This window comes from Bombina bombina, chromosome 1 (genome assembly GCF_027579735.1).
Source record: "Bombina bombina isolate aBomBom1 chromosome 1, aBomBom1.pri, whole genome shotgun sequence".
Taxonomy (NCBI): Eukaryota; Metazoa; Chordata; class Amphibia; order Anura; family Bombinatoridae; genus Bombina; species Bombina bombina.
The window spans coordinates 1,142,748,254-1,142,767,584 of record NC_069499.1 but is presented as its reverse complement, the minus strand read 5'-3'; the positions used below and the strand labels follow the sequence as shown (position 1 = coordinate 1,142,767,584).

At 41.8% G+C, this 19,331-nt stretch overlaps 1 protein-coding gene across 4 annotated transcripts in view; it reads left to right on the top strand.

Moving 5' to 3' along the window:
• Positions 1–19,331, top strand: part of STAT3 (signal transducer and activator of transcription 3) — a 600,544-nt gene that overhangs the window by 118,930 nt on the left and 462,283 nt on the right. For all 4 annotated transcript variants that reach the window (XM_053699116.1, XM_053699126.1, XM_053699099.1 and 1 more), the window contains exons 3-5: positions 6,330–6,474; positions 11,083–11,181; positions 12,194–12,289. In XM_053699116.1, coding sequence (XP_053555091.1) covers positions 6,330–6,474; positions 11,083–11,181; positions 12,194–12,289 — 340 coding nt within the window. The remainder of the gene's footprint in view (positions 1–6,329; positions 6,475–11,082; positions 11,182–12,193; positions 12,290–19,331) is intronic.

Genomic DNA, 19,331 nt, shown 5'->3' with positions numbered 1-19,331 from the left:
GAGCCATCAACCTCTCAGGATTCTGTGACCCGAGAGATTTGGTACACTTTCTACCCTAACCGCTTTACATGCAGTTCCCCACGGCACAGCTATTTCTCTGTCTGGAGGGTTTTTCCTGTAGACTTTACCGCACAGTCACAATCGGCGGTTTCTGCGACCCTGAGTGCCCTACCTATCTCTGGGAAACGTAAAAGAAAGGTTAAACACAGTTCTCCTCCTGTTTTAGATTCATCTAATTTCCAATCGGATCTAGCTTGTATGACCCAGCTATCCGAGGATGAGTTACCCTCTGTGGTATCAGAGGGTGAACTTTCGGAGTCAGAGACTTCTATTACTATATCTCTTCTGGCGGAGAAACCCTCCTTTAGATTTAAAATTGAACATCTTCATTTTTTACTGAAGGAGGTGCTGTCTACGCTAGACGTTCCAGAGGCTAAGCTACCTGAGGAACCTAAGATCCCTAAGTTAGATGGAGGTTTATGAATGCAGCAATGTCCCACAATCTTTTCTTGTCCCAGTTTGTATGGCGAACATTATTAGTAACGAATGGGAAAGAATTAGAACATCCTTTTCTCCCTTGGCTACTTTTAAAAAAATTGTTCCCAGTCCCCTGACTCTCAATTAGAGCTGTGGGGCTCCATCCCTAAGGTGGATGGTGCCATTTCGATGCTAGCTAAGCATACTACTATCCTTGAGTTCAGATATGACAAACAGCACAGACCTGATGCAAGTGGTAGAGGGCCACTGCAAACACCTCTCAGAAGATCCACAGCAACTTTGTTCCACAGCACCAATCACCAGGAGAAATTCTTTAAAGCATTTATTGATCTTTGTTTTTAATATTATATATATATATATATATATATATATATATATATGTATTATAAACAGTTTTTTTGACCACTAGGTGGCAGTATAATGTGGTTTTAAATGTGTATGTTTTTGTATTCAGGTGTGGTAATGGTTAAATCATATGGTATTTAAGGAGCAGCATACAGGTGTTCTGTATTACCATGATTAAGGGTGAATAGCCCGAAACGTTGCGTTTGCTGCTGTGTGCCATTGCTTTGTATGAGCTGAAAGATCAATAAATGCTTTAAAGATTAAAGATTTTCTCCTGGTGATTGGTGCTGTGGAACAAAGTTGCTGTGGACTATCCCTCTTGAGGATAGCTCTTCCTTTAGAGAACTTATAGATAAGAACTTTCCTAAGGAGAATGTTCCAATATGCATGATTTTTATTTTAACTGGCGGCAGCAGTGGCCGGGGCCGCCACCTACTGGTGTGACTCCTTGTCGGAACTTATCGAGGTGGAATCTCCCCTTGAGGATATTCAGGAGAGAATTAAAGCTTTAAGAGAAGCTTATTCTTTCACCTGTGATGCGAATTTGCAGATTATTCATCTGAATGCTTAAGGCTTCAGGTTTTGTGGTCCTAACCCGCAGGGCTCTCTGGTTGCAGGCTTAGTCTGTGGATATGACCTCTAAATACAGACTCCTTTCTCTTCTCTTCCTTTCAAGTGGATGATTTTATTTGGACCAGGTCTGGACTCCATCTCTACAGTTACTGGAGGGAAAGGTGCCTTCCTAGTCCTACCTCAGGATAAGAAGAACAGACCTAAGGAACGGCAGTCCTCTAATTTTCGCTTCTTTCATTCGGACAAATCCCAACGATCTTAAGAGCACTTGGAAGCCTGCTCAGTCCTGGAACAAGTCCAAACGGACAAAGAAGCCCGCCAATGATAAATCGGCATGAAGGGGCGGCCCCCGATCTTGGATCAGATCGCATAGGGGGCAAATTGTCACTTTTCTCAGACTCTTGGTTTCAGGATCCTTAGGTTCTGGAGGTCCTATCTCAGGGAGGGAACTTTTCGTCCAATTCTGGACTTGAAGTGCCTAAACAAATTTCTAAGTGTCCCCTTCTTCAAGATGGAGACTATAAGATCAATCCTTCCCCTGGTTCAGGAAGGATAGTTTATGACCACCATATATCTGAAGTATGCATACCTTCACAGTCCGATCCACAGGGGACATTTCCAGCTCTTGAAATTCGCCTTTCTGGATCAACACTTCCCATTCATAGCACTTCCGTTTGGCTTAGCTACTGCTCCAAGGATATTTAAGAAGGTTCTGGGGGCTCTTCTAGCTGTTGCCAGAACCCAAGGTATAGCAGTAGCTTCTACCTGGACAAAATCTTGGTACAGGCACCATCTTTTCGTCTAGCAAGGGATCACTCAGACTTCTTCGGTCACATGGATGGAAGATAAACTTGGAAAAGAGTTTGCTTACTCCAAATACCAGAGTGAATTTCCTGGGCACAGTTATAGACTCGGTGTCTGTGAAGATCTTTCTAACAGATCAGAGACGTTGCAAGCTATCAGCATGTCTTGCCCTCCAGACCTCCTTGAGACCTTCAGTGGCCCAGTGTATGGAGGTGATTGACTCATGGTGTCATGTATGGACATCATTCCCTTTGCCAGATTCCATCTCAGACCTTTACAGCTATGCATGCTGAGACAATGGAACCGTGACCATTCCGTTCTGTCACAACAGATCGTTCTGGACAACCCTTTCGAGAGACTCTCTTGGTGGCTATGTCAAGATCACCTGTCCCAAGGCACATGCTTCTTGAGACCGTCCTAGGAGATTGTGACTATGGACGGCAGTCTTTCCGGCTGGGGAGCCGTTTGGGGTGCTAGGAAGGCACAAGGGCTGTGGACTCAATATCTTGGAACTTTGGGCAATCTTCAATGCTCTGAAGGCTTGGCCCCTCTTGGGTTCGTCCCAGTTTATCAGATTCCAATCAGACAATATAACTTCAGTAGCCTACGTCAACCATCAGGGAGAAACGAGAAGTTCCTTAGCGATGAGAGAAGTTTCTCAAATCCTAGAATAAGCGGAGGCCCACAACTGTACGCTGTCAGCGATCCACATTCAAGTGTGGACAACTGGGAAGCAGACTTCCTCAGCAGGCAATCCTTTCACCCGGGGGAATGACTCTCCACCCCGAGGTCTTTGCAAAGATATGCAGCAGATGGGGGATGCCGGAGATAGATAGACCTCATGGCCTCCCGAATCAATGCCAAACTACCCAAGTATGAGTAGAGATTGAGGGATTCCTCAAGCGTTCTAATAGATGCCCTTGCGGTCCCATGGAGGTTCAGACTCGTATATCTCTTTCCTCCATTACCTCTTCTCCCTCGTGTGGTGTCCCGCATCAAAAAGAAGCAAACATCTGTGATTCTAATTGCTCTATCCTGGCCGCGAAGGACTTGGTTCACGGATCTGGTGTGGATGTCCTCATCTCCTCCGTGTAGGTTACCTTGTAGCAGCTGATACAGGGACCTTTCCTTCATCAAAATCTAGATTCTCTGAGGCTGACTGTGTGGAGATTGAATGCTTAGTCTTATCCAGGAGAGGTTTCTCTGAGAGTGTCATCGACACTTTGATTCAAGCTCTTAAGCCAGTTACTTGATGTATCTACCATAAGGTGTGGCAGACTTACATGCACTGGTGTGAGGAGCGTTGTTTTTCTTGGCATAAGGATAAAGTTGCCAGAATGTTATCTTTTCTCCAGAATGGACTGGAAAGGGGTCTATCTGCTAGTTCCCTGAAGGGACAGATATAGGCCCTGTCTGTGTTGCTGCACAAGAGATTAGCTGAGCTTCTGGATGTGCAGTCCTTCATTAATGGGACAGTTTACTCAAAACATTTCTCCCCTTTGATTTATTTCCAATGATCCACTTTACCTGCTGGAATGTATTAAATTGTTTAAGTATTTACATTACCCTTGTATTGGCATTTGAAATAGTTTATTTAGCCTGTGGTATCCCCACCCATCCTGAAAGTTTTTGGCCTCAAGGCCAAGCTGTGTTAACACAGCGAGTAGAAGAAATTACACTCCCAGTGGGTTATAGAATAGATAAGGTAATATAATGTTTATTTCCCATTGTTCTCTCCAAGTATTGGTGACTGGTTTAAGGACAGATCTAAAATAAAAGAAGCAGGTATATGTACACAATGTGATAAAGTAATGAGATCTGAATATAGCTACATGCTCAACCCATTGTATTAGGTTGTGGCTTCAAGCCTTTAGCTGGGGTGTCTTTGCCTCCTCCTGGTGGCCAGATGTTGTATTTCCCAACAGTAAGAAATGAAGTCGGGTACTCTCCCTGCCAGGAAAGGAATTTATCTAGTAAGCATAAATTTTGTTTTTCTTGGAGATGTTGTCAGTCTGGAAAATTACTTTCCACGGATGCCAACCATTTGGATTGGAGTACAGCATAGAGATCTTGAGGGTCTCAGGGAGTTTGTTCCCTCCCTAGGCGAGGTGACTTATATATAGCTTACACTCCGTGGGAACTTAAAGGTCTTCAGGCTAAGTCTATCCTCTAAACTGTTTCTTTCTTTAATTTCGGTCCAACTTCATTTTGGCGGTAGCCTACACGATTGTGAGGATGATTCTTGTAGCACTCTAGTGATGGAAGTTTTTCATACTGACTGGACATAGGTTCATCTCTGTATCATCCAGCATGTCCCATTCTGAGGTCACAGGAAGCCATTATGGCTTAGTGGTTATCAAATGGGAGAGGTTTTCAGGATTTTACTTGCTCCTGTAGACAAGGGGTGCTGATCTAGTTTAGATGTTCAGCAGTTATTTGTGATGTCCTCTCTTTTGTTTAGATCAGTTATATAAGAACATTTTCTTTTCCAGGGTCTTCTGGCTCTTACTTTGTCTGCCTTGAGATGGAATGCTTAGTTCATGTTTCAAAGTTGTTGTTTTTTTGGCTCTGTAGTGGACATCTTGTTTTAGACTTGCAAGTCTGTCTTAGTTTTCAGCTAAGGGTTATGCATTGTATGCTGTTCGGATTCCCCGAATCAGGAAGGCTGAAACACGGGCTTTTAAGCCAGCGCACTAAAAGCAGGTAACTTTTTGCATCTTTGTTTTATTACACAAGCAGCCATTTTATCTTCAATATTCAACATTTGTTCAGGCTCTGGTTAGTTTCATTCCCTTTTTATTGTTTCCTCCTTGGAATCTGATCTTGGTTCTAAGGGGTTTTGCAACTTTATCCAATTGAACCTAGATTCTAACTCAAATCTTTGTCAGAGTGCTTGTCACTCTTCTTGAGGGTAGTCTAGGTATTTCACTTTTTTGTCCAGGCTACTAGACTTTCATCAGTGTTTCAGTTTATTTGTTTTCATGGAAAAGGTAAGGGACGTTTCTGTTGCTTCATGGTTGAGGTGTCTATTTCTTAGAGCTTACTTGGAGGCGGGTCAGTTACCTCTTTTTTGCCTATATATTTCAGCTTGTACTTATTGGACAAGGGGACTTAAGTACAGCTTTTTTGCAGAGTTACTTCATATCCATCCTTTTGATGCTTTTTTGTTTCGGTTGAAGTAACTTTCTTTCTTGGTGGAACCCGGACAATTTTACTAAATGCTGCAGTTCTAGTTTGCACCTCTTTACCCTACTATCTATCTTTCTTCTTCCTCCTATTCTTGGCTATATGAAATACTGAGAGGGAACAGGATGTGGGGAAGAAATTAAAGCTTTTACTGTAGGGTGTCTTTGCCTCTTCCTGGTGTCCAGGTGATGAATTCCCAATAGTAAGGATTTTCGTGAACTCTCACCACTAAGAAAGAAAGAAATAATATATCCGTTAAAGGGACACTGAACCCATTTTTTTTCTTTCGTGATTCAGATAGAGCATGAAATTTTAAGCACCTTTCTAATTTACTCCTTTTAAATTTTCTTCATTCTCTTGGTATCTTTGTTTAAAATGCAAGAATGTAAGTTTAGATGCCGGCCCATTTTTGGTAATCCACCAATAAAAAAAAGTGCTGTCCAGAGTACTCAACCAAAAAAAGCTTAGATGCCTTCTTTTTCAAATAACGATAGCAAGAGAACGAAGAAAAATAGGAGTACATTAGAAAGTTGCTTAAAATTGCATGCTCTGTCTGAATCATGAAAGAAAAAATGTGGGTTCAGTGTCCCTTTAAGCATACATTTTTTTTTTTTAATATATTTTTTTTTTTAATGTTGTGTTTTTTTTTCTTTCTCTTTTCCTTGCCTACTGTTTGCCACAAAATTAGAGAAATAAAAACTCCAATATTTGAAATTCTGTCATATGATGATTGATAAGATTACAATCCTAATTCAAATGTTTTATTTAAATAGAAAATCTTGCTTATGTTTGTTAGCTACCATAACTATTAAAATAAACTGTGGGGAAAACTGTACCATTGCATTAAGAAAGAATGTTTGCACTCGTCTGGCAGATGACTTGTGTAAATAGCTAAGTAATTAACACTGCACATTGTGTTCCAGGGGGTTTGCTGCCAGTAAAGAGTCCCATGCCACACTTGTCTTTCACAACCTTCTCGGGGAGATAGACCAACAATACAGCAGGTTCCTACAGGAGTCAAACGTCCTTTACCAACACAATTTGAGGCGCATAAAGCAGTTCCTACAGGTAAAGCAATTTAATAATAACCACAGCCTTTCTTGCTTGTGTATGGCCCCTAATGAAGCATTATGTTGCCAGAATATTGCTTTCTTTATTATGAAATTGAGGTCAATAAGGTTGTCTGCTTTTTTTCATGAAAAATAAGAAATTTCATCTCTGTAAATGTTATTTGTGTTGTAGCACAAGCATTGCTGCATCCTTCTCCAGTCTCACCACGTGCACTTGTTAACTTGGCTCCAACCCACTAAAAGCAATGCACAGTGTCAACCTGTCATGCCATCTTATTGGCTAATCACAGCAAATCTACATTATGAAACAAATACATCTGTACTGTATATAAGCACTTACGCCACGCAATGCAAAAGATCTACATGCAAAATACTTTAAGTATTTAATTCTTAGTTTAATGTAGAAGAAATTGGATATTTTTTTATTTTTTTTTTATATTGAATACATCTGAATCATGAGGGTTTTCTTTTCTTCTTTTCTTCTTTTTTTTTTTTTTTAAGGAACAGTGTACATTTCCCCTTAATGTGATACACAAACATGTATGGGAGACTGCTGCTTTATGTATACAGGTATACCTCACTCATACAGCGGGTTAGGGACCGGAGCCCCGCTGTAAAGTGAAATCTGCCTTAAAGGGACAATCAACCCAAATAGCGTTTTCATTTATACATATAAATTTGCCCTGGATCATCATTTCTCAATGTAGCCCATTTTTCTAATATATAGAGTTTGTCAGTAAAATCACTTACTTTTCGTGCTGCAGTCGTTTCAAAATGTCTGTTAAGCCCCTCCCCTTTTATGTCAGCAGTGACATCAGCAGGTTCTTGTAACTTGTGTTCATGTTCTATCTTGCTCGTAACCTGATTTTTGCGCAGTGCGCCTCTGGTATTGGTATTGAAGGGGAACGTTTGAACACAGGCTCATTATCTGTGCGGTTTACAGTGGAAGCGTACCCGTGTCCTGTTTCTTCAACCCTCCGGCCGGCAGAAGTTATCGGCAGTTAGCAGCTTGTACTTCTTAGTAGCATTGCAAATTATATGGTATGTCACTGGTGTTTTTGGTGTATACATTTCATGCTGGTATTTAGCAAAAATGACTTTCATTACAGCTTCTTTTTTTTTTTTTCCAGGTAGTACAGTGTGTGTGAGCTTACACATGTATGCGTTATGTATACTATATATGCTGTTTAACATCTATGTCTGGAATGTCTGTATATCATGAATATCTGTATATATGAAAGTAATTTTTGCTAAATACCAGCATGAAATGTATGCGCAAAAAACAAGTGACATACCATATAAGTTGTAATGCTATGAAGAAGTACAAGCTGCTAACTGCTGATAACTTCTGCCGGCCGGAGGGTTGAAGAAACAGGACACTGGTAAGATTCCACTGTAAACAGCACAGATAATGAGCCTGTGTTCAAACGTTCCCCTTCAATACCAATACCAGAGGCGCACTGCGCATGCGCAAAAATCAGGTTACGAGCAAGATAGAACACGTACACAAGTTACAAAAACCTGCTGATGTCACTGCTGACGTAAAAGGGGAGGGGCTTAACAGACATTTTGAAACGGCTGCAGCGCGAAAAGTGATTTTACTGACAAACTCTATATATTTTAAAAATGGGCTACATTGAGAAATGATGATCCAGGGCAAATTTATATGTATAAATGATAACGCTATTTGGGTTGACTGTCCCATTAAAGTGAAACAATGTGGTTTTAGCTTTCTTTTCACATGCCAGTGTGTTTAAAAACTTGAAAACATGTTTGAACAAACATATATTAGGTGTGCAATAGCGCTAAGTTTAGTTTAACACTAGCACAGCACAGTATTCAGTTAGTATTCAAAAAATACTGTACCTGTAAAACAGTGACAATTACTGTAGTAAATTTTGCCAGACTACAACACTGAGACACAGATTGCAATGTAATGCTGTAAAAATGGTGAATTCACAAATGGTGCCATTCACTTTTCTTGCAATCTCAGGATAAGTACAGCACAGTTTCAAAATCCTTGGAGGTTGTACTTCAGCTCCCCAAAGCGCTGTATTAGCGAAGCGCTGTAATATTAGGTATACCTCTACTTTTTTATATGAAATAGCTGTTGCTGGTAATTCGGGCCACAACCCAATGAAATGGACTGAGCTTGGAGAGCAGACGACATTAGCTTTTCTCTCCATATTTACACAAAATCATCCTTATCTTATCTCAGTATACATGGACAAATACTTAGTGGGCGATTTATCAAGCTGAGGCGCACATACGCGCCCCTGCCCGCCACAGTTGCCTCTGGCGGGCTGAATTCCCCTGGCGGAATTCAGCATTGCACACAAGCGCTATTTCTTTCATGTAATTGGCAAGAGTCCACATGAGCTAGTGACGTATGGGATATACAATCCTACCAGGAGGGGCAAAGTTTCCCAAACCTCAAAATGCCTATAAATACACCCCTCACCCCACCCACAATTCAATTTTACAAACTTTGCCTCCTATGGAGGTGGTAAAGTAATTTTGTGCTAAGATTTCTACGTTGACATGTGCTGCTCAGCATTTTGAAGCCCAATTCCTCTCAGAGTACAGCGAATGTCAGAGGGATGTGAAGGGAGCATCACCTATTGAATGCAATGGTTTTCCTCACGGGAGATCTATTTCATAGGTTCTCTGTTATCGGTCGTAGAGATTCATCTCCTACCTCCCTTTTCAGATCGACGATATACTCTCATATACCATTACCTCTACTGTTAACAGTTTCAGTACTGGTTTGGCTATCTGCTACATGTGGATGGGTGTCTTTCGGTAAGTATGTTTTTTATTACTTAAGACACCCCAGCTATGGTTTGGCACTTTATGCATTTATATAAAGTTCTAAATATATGTATTGTACTTATATTTGCCATGAGTCAGGTTCATGTATTTCCTTGTGCAGACTGTCAGTTTCATATTTGGGGAAAAAAAAATATTAAGAAATATTTTTTCTTACCTGGGGTTTAGTCTTTTTTTCAGATTGACTAAATTTTTCTTGCAATTTGCGGGCAGTACTAGGCCCGCGGGTGCGCCAAATGCTAGACTTTATTGCATCATTCTTGGCACAAAAGTACGTCCGTTGACGCAAGTTAGTCATTTCCGGTGTTGTAGTTGACGCCGAGTCCTTACACAGGATTGCATCATTAGTGACGCAAGTGTGTCTTTTCCGGATGTTGTTGGCGCCAAAAAAATTTCAGTTACGTTGCAGGGAACAGGGTATCGCGGTGTTTCCTTATTTGGACGATATCTTGGTACTAGCTCAGTCTTTACGTTCTGCAGAATCTCACACAAACCAACTAGTGTTGTTTCTTCAAAGACATGGTTGGAGGATCAATTTACCAAAAAGTTTCTTGATTCCTCAGACAAGGGTCACCTTTTTAGGCTTCCAGATAGATTCAGTGTCCATGACTCTGTCTCTAACAGACAAGAGACGTTTGAAATTGGTTGCAGCTTGTCGGCACCTTCAGTCTGTCATTCCCTTCAGTGGCTATGTGCATGGAAGTTTTAGGCCTCATGACTGCAGCATCGGACGCGATTCCTTTTGCTCATTTTCACATGAGACCTCTCCAGCTTTGTATGCTGAATCAATGGTGCCGGGATTATACAAAGATATCACAATTAATATACTTAAATCCCAATGTTCGACACTCTCTGACGTGGTGGTTAAATCACCAGCGTTTAGTTCAAGGGGCTTCCTTTGTTTGGCCAACCTGGACTGTGATCACTACAAATGCAAGACTTTCAGGTTGGGGAGCTGTTTGGGGATCTCTGACAGCACAAGTGGTTTGGAAATATCAAGAGGCGAGGTTACCAATCAATATTTTAGCACTCCGTGCAAGTCTCAGAGCTCTTCAGTTTTGGCCTCTGTTAAAGAGAACCGTTCATTTTGTTTTCAGACAGACAATATCACAACAGTGGCATATGTCAATCATCAGGGGGGGACTCAGTCCCCAAGCTATGAAAGAAGTATCTCGGGTACTTGCTTGGGCGGAATCCAGCTCCTGTCTAATTTCTGCTGTGCATGTCCCAGGTGTAGACAATTGGGAGGCGGATTATCCACATCTTGGGTATTGATATCCCATACGTCACTAGCTCATGGACTCTTGCCAATTACATGAAAGAAAACATAATTTATGTAAGAACTTACCTGATAAATTCATTTCTTTCATATTGGCAAGAGTTCACGAGCCCCATCCTTTTTATGGTGGTTATGATTTTTTTGTATAAAGCACAATTATTTCCAAATTCCTTTGTTGATGCTTTTTACTCCTTTCTTTATCACCCCACTACTTGGCTATTCGTTAAACTGAATTGTGGGTGTGGTGAGGGGTGTATTTATAGGCATTTTGAGGTTTGGGAAACTTTGCCCCTCCTGGTAGGATTGTATATCCCATATGTCACTAGCTCGTATGAAAGAAATTAATTTATCTGGTAAATTCTTACATAAATTATGTTTTTAACTAAAAAGTGGATAAAGTTCCTTAAAAAAAAAAAAAAAAAACACACGATTGCAAATTCTACAATACCCACAGTTAATTTGCTTTTTTATTTGTCTTTGAATGTCAACTACTTGCAGAGCAGATACCTGGAAAAGCCTATGGAGATTGCACGCATTGTAGCAAGGTGTCTTTGGGAAGAGGGAAGACTTCTCCAGACTGCAGCGGCAGCAGCACAGGTAACTGGATAACTTAAATTTAAAAGGGCCCATAGCAGGGCAGAAAGACTAATATTTTCTTGGCAAGCCTTTAATCACAGTAGTTTAGCCACTGGTTAGATGAAAGGCAAGGTGATTAGTTTTTATTATACAATAAATTTTTAAAAAAATACATATGAAGCATTTGATTTTGTTTGCCTTTAGTCTCTTTTGATATCTCTGGAATGCCTGTTACTAATAGAAACAAAGCAGCAAAGGGAAAGTAGTATTGCTTTAACTAAACTATATTTAACCAATGAAACGTGGTTAAAGTTTTCTCCAGATAACCTGAGCTGGACACGGATTGCCAGCTACATACATATGCTGTCCTTTGTTTGATTAGTGGCTGTGTTCCTGTGACTAGTAGTGAATTGCCTGTCCAGAGTTCACTTTGACTAAATGTTTAAACCTTTTGCGGGAGTTAAAGGGACACTGAACCCACATTTTTTTCTTTCATGAGTCAGATAGAGCATGCAATTTTTAAGCAACTTCCTAATTTCTCCTCTTATCAATTTTTATTTGTTCTCTTGGTATGTTTATTTGAATAAGCAGGAATGTAAGCTTACGAGCCGGCCCATATTTGCTTCTGCACCTGTATAGCGCTTGGCAATTAGTGGCTAAATGTAACCACCAATCAGCAAGTGCTATCCAGGGTCTGAACCAAAGATGGGCCGGCTTGTAAGCTGTTTTTTCAAATAAAGATACCACGAGAATGAGGGAAAAATTGATAATAGGAGTAAATCAGAAAGTTGCTTAAAATTGCATGCTCTATCTTAATCATGATAGAAAAATAAAATTGGGTTCAGTATCCCCTTTAGATCACCGTTGTGTTGAAGCAATAGTGCAATAATAATTATCAAGCACATTAGAGCATTTTATTATTGCCCCTTTTATGGACACTGGATGATCATTTTGTACCCAATGCATATATTTACAGATTTATATGTTCGGTTATATCTTTTTCTGTGGGGTTACATATTTTTGTTCCTTGCAGCAAGGTGGACCGGCCTCCCATCCAACTGCAGCTGTTGTTACTGAGAAACAACAAATGCTAGAGCAACATCTTCAGGACGTAAGGAAGAAAGTACAGGTACTGCAGCAATGTTCCGATCAAATCCTCTTGACCTACTGGGTACTGTGCTTTTTTTTTAAACAATTATTAAAGTGTAAAATGAATATGCTCTATTTTCATTTGGACATTTTCTTTACTTCTCAAATTAATTTCTTTTACAAAGATATGACGAGTCCATGGATTTCATGCTTACTTGTGGGATATTAACCTCCTGCTAACAGGAAGTGGCAAAGAGCACCACAGCAGAGCTGTGTGTGTATGTATATGTGTATATATATATATATATATATATATATATATAGCCCCTCCACCCCCTGTCCTTCTCTTTGCCTGTGTTATACTAGGAAGACATGGTAAAGTGTGGTGTTAGTTTTAGTTTCTTCAATCAAGAAGTTTTTTATTTTAAATGGTACCGGTGCATACTATTTTCCTCATGGGTATATGGAAGAAGATTTCTGCCCTGAGGTTTGATGATCTTAGCATTTGTAACTAAGATCCACGCTGGTTCCCACAAGACTTATGAAGGTAACCATGAGACATCTTCAGTGTGGAGACCGGTTTCATGCTACAAGCAGCCTTAAGGTGTGTGCAGCCTTTTTCTCTTGTTAAGTGTATCCAGTCCACGGATCATCCATTACTTATGGGATATTCTCTTTCCCAACAGGAAGTTGCAAGAGGATCACCCACAGCAGAGCTGCTATATAGCTCCTCCCCTAACTGCCATATCCAGTCATTCTCTTGCAACCCTCAACAAAGATGGAGGTCGTAAGAGGAGAGTGGTGTTTTATACTTAGTTTACATCAACCATCAAGGGGGAACCAGGAGTTCCCTAGCGATGTTAGAAGTCTCTCACTCTTGCCACCTGTCAGCAATCCATATCCCAGGCGTGGAGAACTGGGAGGCGGATTTTCTAAGTCGTCAGACTTTTCACCCGGGGGAGTGGGAACTCCATCCGGAGGTGTTTGCTCAGTTGATTCATCGTTGGGGCAAACCAGAGTTGGATCTCATGGCGTCTCGCCAGAACGCCAAGCTTCCTTGTTACGGATCCAGGTCCAGGGACCCAGAAGCGACGCTGATAGATGCTCTAGCAGCGCCTTGGTTCTTCAACCTGTCCTATGTGTTTCCATCGTTTCCTCTGCTCCCTCGACTGATTGCCAAAATCAAACAGGAGAGAGCATCGGTGATTCTAATAGCGCCTGCGTGGCCATGCAGGACCTGGTATGCAGACCTAGTGGACATGTCATCCTTTCCACCATGGACTCTGCCTCTAAGACAGGACCTTCTAATACAAGGTCCTTTCAATCATCCAAATCTAATTTCTCTGAGACTGACTGCATGGAGATTGAACGCTTGATTCTATCAAAGCGTGGCTTCTCCGAGTCAGTCATTGATACCTTAATACAGGCACGAAAGCCTGTTACCAGGAAAATCTATCACAAGATATGGCGTACATATCTTTACTGGTGTGAATCCAAGAATTACTCATGGAGTAAGGTTAGGATTCCTAGGATATTGTCCTTTCTCCAAGAGGGTTTGGACAAAGGATTATCAGCTAGTTCCTTAAAGGGACAGATTTCTGCTCTGTCTATTCTTTTGCACAAGCGTCTGGCAGAAGTTCCAGACGTCCAGGCATTTTGTCAGGCTTTGGTTAGAATTAAGCCTGTGTTTAAACCTGTTGCTCCCCCATGGAGCTTACACTTGGTTCTTAAAGTTCTTCAAGGAGTTCCGTTTGAACCCCTTCATTCCATTGATATTAAGCTTTTATCTTGGAAAGTTCTGTTTTTGATGGCTATTTCTCCAACATAGGTGTGTCCGGTCCACGGCGTCATCCTTACTTGTGGGATATTCTCTTCCCCAACAGGAAATGGCAAAGAGCCCAGCAAAGCTGGTCACATGATCCCTCCTAGGCTCCGCCTTCCCCAGTCATTCTCTTTGCCGTTGTACAGGCAACATCTCCACGGAGATGGCTTAGAGTTTTTTGGTGTTTAACTGTAGTTTTTATTATTCAATCAAGAGTTTGTTATTTTAAAATAGTGCTGGTATGTACTATTTACTCTGAAACAGAAAGGTGATGAAGATTTCTGTTTGTAAGAGGAAAATGATTTTAGCAACCGTTACTAAAATCGATGGCTGTTTCCACACAGGACTGTTGAGAGGAATTAACTTCAGTTGGGGGAAACAGTGAGCAGACTTTTGCTGCTTGAGGTATGACACATTTCTAACAAGACGATGTAATGCTGGAAGCTGTCATTTTCCCTATGGGATCCGGTAAGCCATTTTTATTACATAAGAAAAAAAAGGGCTTCACAAGGGCTTTTAAGACTGTAGACATTTTCTGGGCTAAAACGATTGATATATAAACATATTTTATACTTCATAGCTTTGAGGAATTATTTTATTCTTGGGAATTATGTAAAATAACCGGCAGGCACTGTATTGGACACCTTATCCTCTAGGGGCTTTCCCTAATCATAGGCAGAGCCTCATTTTCGCGCCTCTATTGCGCACTTGTTTTTAGGAAGCATGACATGCAGATTCATGTGTGAGGAGCTCTGATACACAGAAAAGACTTTCTGAAGGCGTCATTTGGTATCGTATTCCCCTTTGGGCTTGGTTGGGTCTCAGCAAAGCAGATACCAGGGACTGTAAAGGGGTTAAATATAAAAACGGCTCCGGTTCCGTTATTTTAAGAGTTAAAGCTTTCAAATTTGGTGTGCAATACTTTTAAGGCTTTAAGACACTGTGGTGAAATTTTGGTGAATTTTGAACAATTCCTTCATACTTTTTCACATTTGCAGTAATAAAGTGTGTTCAGTTTAAAATTTAAAGTGACAGTAACGGTTTTATTTTAAAACGTTTTTTGTACTTTGTTATCAAGTTTATGCCTGTTTAACATGTCTGAACTACCGGATAGACTGTGTTCTGTATGTGGGGAAGCCAAGGTTCCTTCTCATTTAAATAGATGTGATTTATGTGACACAAAATTTAGAGAAAATGATGCCCAAGATGATTCCTCAAGTGAGGGGAGTAAGCATGGTACTGCATCATCCCCTCCTTCGTCTACACCAGTCTTGCCCACACAGGAGGCCCCTAGTACATCTAGTGCGCCAATACTCCTTACTATGCAACAATTAACGGCTGTAATGGATAATTCTATCAAAAACATTTTAGCCAAAATGCCCACTTATCAGCGAAAGCGCGACTGCTCTGTTTTAGAAAATACTGAAGAGCATGAGGACGCTGATGATATTGGTTCTGAAGTGCCCCTACACCAGTCTGAGGGGGCCAGGGAGGTTTTGTCTGAGGGAGAAATTTCAGATTCAGGGAAAATTTCTCAACAAGCTGAACCTGATGTGATTACATTTAAATTTAAATTGGAACATCTCCGCGCCCTGCTTAAGGAGGTGTTATCTACTCTGGATGATTGTGAGAATTTGGTCATTCCAGAGAAATTATGTAAAATGGACAAGTTCCTAGAGGTCCCGGGGCCCCCCAAAGCTTTTCCTATACCCAAGCGGGTGGCGGACATTGTAAATAAAGAATGGGAAAGGCCCGGCATACCTTTCGTCCCTCCCCCTATATTTAAGAAATTGTTTCCTATGGTCGACCCCAGAATGGACTTATGGCAGACAGTCCCCAAGGTCGAGGGGGCGGTTTCTACTCTAAACAAACGCACCACTATACCCATAGAAGATAGTTGTGCTTTCAAAGATCCTATGGATAAAAAATTAGAGGGTTTGCTTAAAAAGATGTTTGTTCAGCAAGGTTACCTTCTACAACCAATTTCATGCATTGTTCCTGTCACTACAGCAGCGTGTTTCTGGTTCGATGAACTAGAAAAGGCGCTCAATAAAGATTCTTCTTATGAGGAGATTTTGGACAGAATTCATGCTCTCAAATTGGCTAACTCTTTCACCCTAGACGCCACTTTGCAATTGGCTAGATTAGCGGCGAAAAATTCTGGGTTTGCTATTGTGGCGCGCAGAGCGCTTTGGCTAAAATCTTGGTCAGCGGATGCGTCTTCCAAGAACAAATTGCTTAACATTCCTTTCAAGGGGAAAACGCTGTTTGGCCCTGACTTGAAAGAGATTATTTCTGATATCACTGGGGGCAAGGGCCACGCCCTTCCTCAGGATAGGTCTTTCAAGGCCAAAAATAAACCTAATTTTCGTCCCTTTCGCAGAAACGGACCAGCCCCAAGTGCTACGTCCTCTAAGCAAGAGGGTAATACTTCTCAAGCCAAGCCAGCCTGGAGGCCAATGCAAGGCTGGAACAAAGGAAAGCAGGCCAAGAAACCTGCCACTGCTACCAAGACAGCATGAGATGTTGGCCCCCGATCCGGGACCGGATCTGGTGGGGGGCAGACTCTCTCTCTTCGCTCAGGCTTGGGCAAGAGATGTTCTGGATCCTTGGGCGCTAGAAATAGTCTCCCAAGGTTATCTTCTGGAATTCAAGGGGCTTCCCCCAAGGGGGAGGTTCCACAGGTCTCAATTGTCTTCAGACCACATAAAAAAACAGGCATTCTTACATTGTGTAGAAGACCTGTTAAAAATGGGAGTGATTCATCCTGTTCCATTAGGAGAACAAGGGATGGGGTTCTACTCCAATCTGTTCGTAGTTCCCAAAAAAGAGGGAACATTCAGACCAATCTTAGATCTCAGGATCCTAAACAAGTTTCTCAAGGTTCCATCGTTCAAAATGGAAACCATTCGAACAATTCTTCCTTCCATCCAGGAAGGTCAATTCATGACCACGGTGGATTTAAAGGATGCGTATCTACATATTCCTATCCACAAGGAACATCATCGGTTCCTAAGGTTCGCATTCCTGGACAAGCATTACCAGTTTGTGGCACTTCCGTTCGGATTAGCCACTGCTCCAAGAATTTTCACAAAGGTACTAGGGTCCCTTCTAGCGGTGCTAAGACCAAGGGGCATTGCAGTAGTACCTTACTTGGACGACATTCTGATTCAAGCGTCGTCCCTTCCACAAGCAAAGGCTCACACGGACATTGTCCTGGCCTTTCTCAGATCTCACGGGTGGAAAGTGAACGTAGAAAAAAGTTCTCTATCTCCGTCAACAAGGGTTCCCTTCTTGGGAACAATAATAGACTCCTTAGAAATGAGGATTTTTCTGACAGAAGCCAGAAAATCAAAACTTCTAAACTCTTGTCAAGTACTTCATTCTGTTCCTCTTCCTTCCATAGCGCAGTGCATGGAAGTAATAGGTTTGATGGTAGCGGCAATGGACATAGTTCCTTTTGCGCGAATTCATCTAAGACCATTACAACTGTGCATGCTCAGTCAGTGGAATGGGGATTATACAGACTTGTCTCCGACGATACAAGTAGATCAGAGGACCAGAGATTCACTCCGTTGGTGGCTGTCCCTGGACAACCTGTCACGGGGGATGAGCTTCCGCAGACCAGAGTGGGTCATTGTCACGACCGACGCCAGTCTGGTGGGCTGGGGCGCGGTCTGGGGACCCCTGAAAGCTCAGGGTCTTTGGTCTCGGGAAGAATCTCTTCTCCCGATAAATATTCTGGAACTGAGAGCGATATTCAATGCTCTCAAGGCTTGGCCTCAGCTAGCAAAGGCCAAATTCATACGGTTTCAATCAGACAACATGACGACTGTCGCGTACATCAACCATCAGGGGGGAACAAGGAGTTCCCTGGCGATGGAAGAAGTGACCAAAATCATTCAATGGGCGGAGACTCACTCCTGCCACTTGTCTGCAATCCACATCCCAGGAGTGGAAAATTGGGAAGCGGATTTTCTGAGTCGTCAGACATTTCATCCGGGGGAGTGGGAACTCCATCCGGAAATCTTTGCCCAAATTACTCAGTTGTGGGGCATTCCAGACATGGATCTGATGGCCTCTCGTCAGAACTTCAAGGTTCCTTGCTACGGGTCCAGATCCAGGGATCCCAAGGCGACTCTAGTAGATGCACTAGTAGCACCTTGGACCTTCAAACTAGCTTATGTATTCCCGCCGTTTCCTCTCATCCCCAGGCTGGTAGCCAGGATCAATCAGGAGAGGGCATCGGTGATCTTGATAGCTCCTGCGTGGCCACGCAGGACTTGGTATGCAGACCTGGTGAATATGTCATCGGCTCCACCATGGAAGCTACCTTTGAGACGGGACCTTCTTGTTCAAGGTCCGTTCGAACATCCGAATCTGGTCTCACTCCAACTGACTGCCTGGAGATTGAACGCTTGATCTTATCAAAGCGAGGGTTCTCAGATTCTGTCATTGATACTCTTGTTCAGGCCAGAAAGCCTGTAACTAGAAAAATCTACCACAAAATATGGAAAAAATATATCTGTTGGTGTGAATCTAAAGGATTCCCTTGGGACAAGATAAAAATTCCTAAGATTCTATCCTTTCTTCAAGAAGGTTTGGAGAAAGGATTATCTGCAAGTTCTTTGAAGGGACAGATTTCTGCCTTATCTGTGTTACTTCACAAAAAGCTGGCAGCTGTGCCAGATGTTCAAGCCTTTGTTCAGGCTCTGGTTCGAATCAAGCCTGTTTACAAACCTTTGACTCCTCCTTGGAGTCTCAATTTAGTTCTTTCAGTTCTTCAGGGGGTTCCGTTTGAACCCTTACATTCCGTTGATATTAAGTTATTATCTTGGAAAGTTTTGTTTTTGGTTGCAATTTCTTCTGCTAGAAGAGTTTCAGAATTATCTGCTCTGCAGTGTTCTCCTCCTTATCTGGTGTTCTATGCAGATAAGGTGGTTTTGCGTACTAAACCTGGTTTTCTTCCGAAAGTTGTTTCTAACAAAAACATTAACCAGGAGATAGTCGTGCCTTCTTTGTGTCCGAATCCAGTTTCAAAGAAGGAACGTTTGTTGCACAATTTGGATGTAGTTCGTGCTTTAAAATTCTATTTAGATGCTACAAAGGATTTTAGACAAACATCTTCCTTGTTTGTTGTTTATTCTGGTAAAAGGAGAGGTCAAAAAGCAACTTCTACCTCTCTCTCCTTTTGGCTTAAAAGCATCATCAGATTGGCTTACGAGACTGCCGGACGGCAGCCTCCTGAAAGAATCACAGC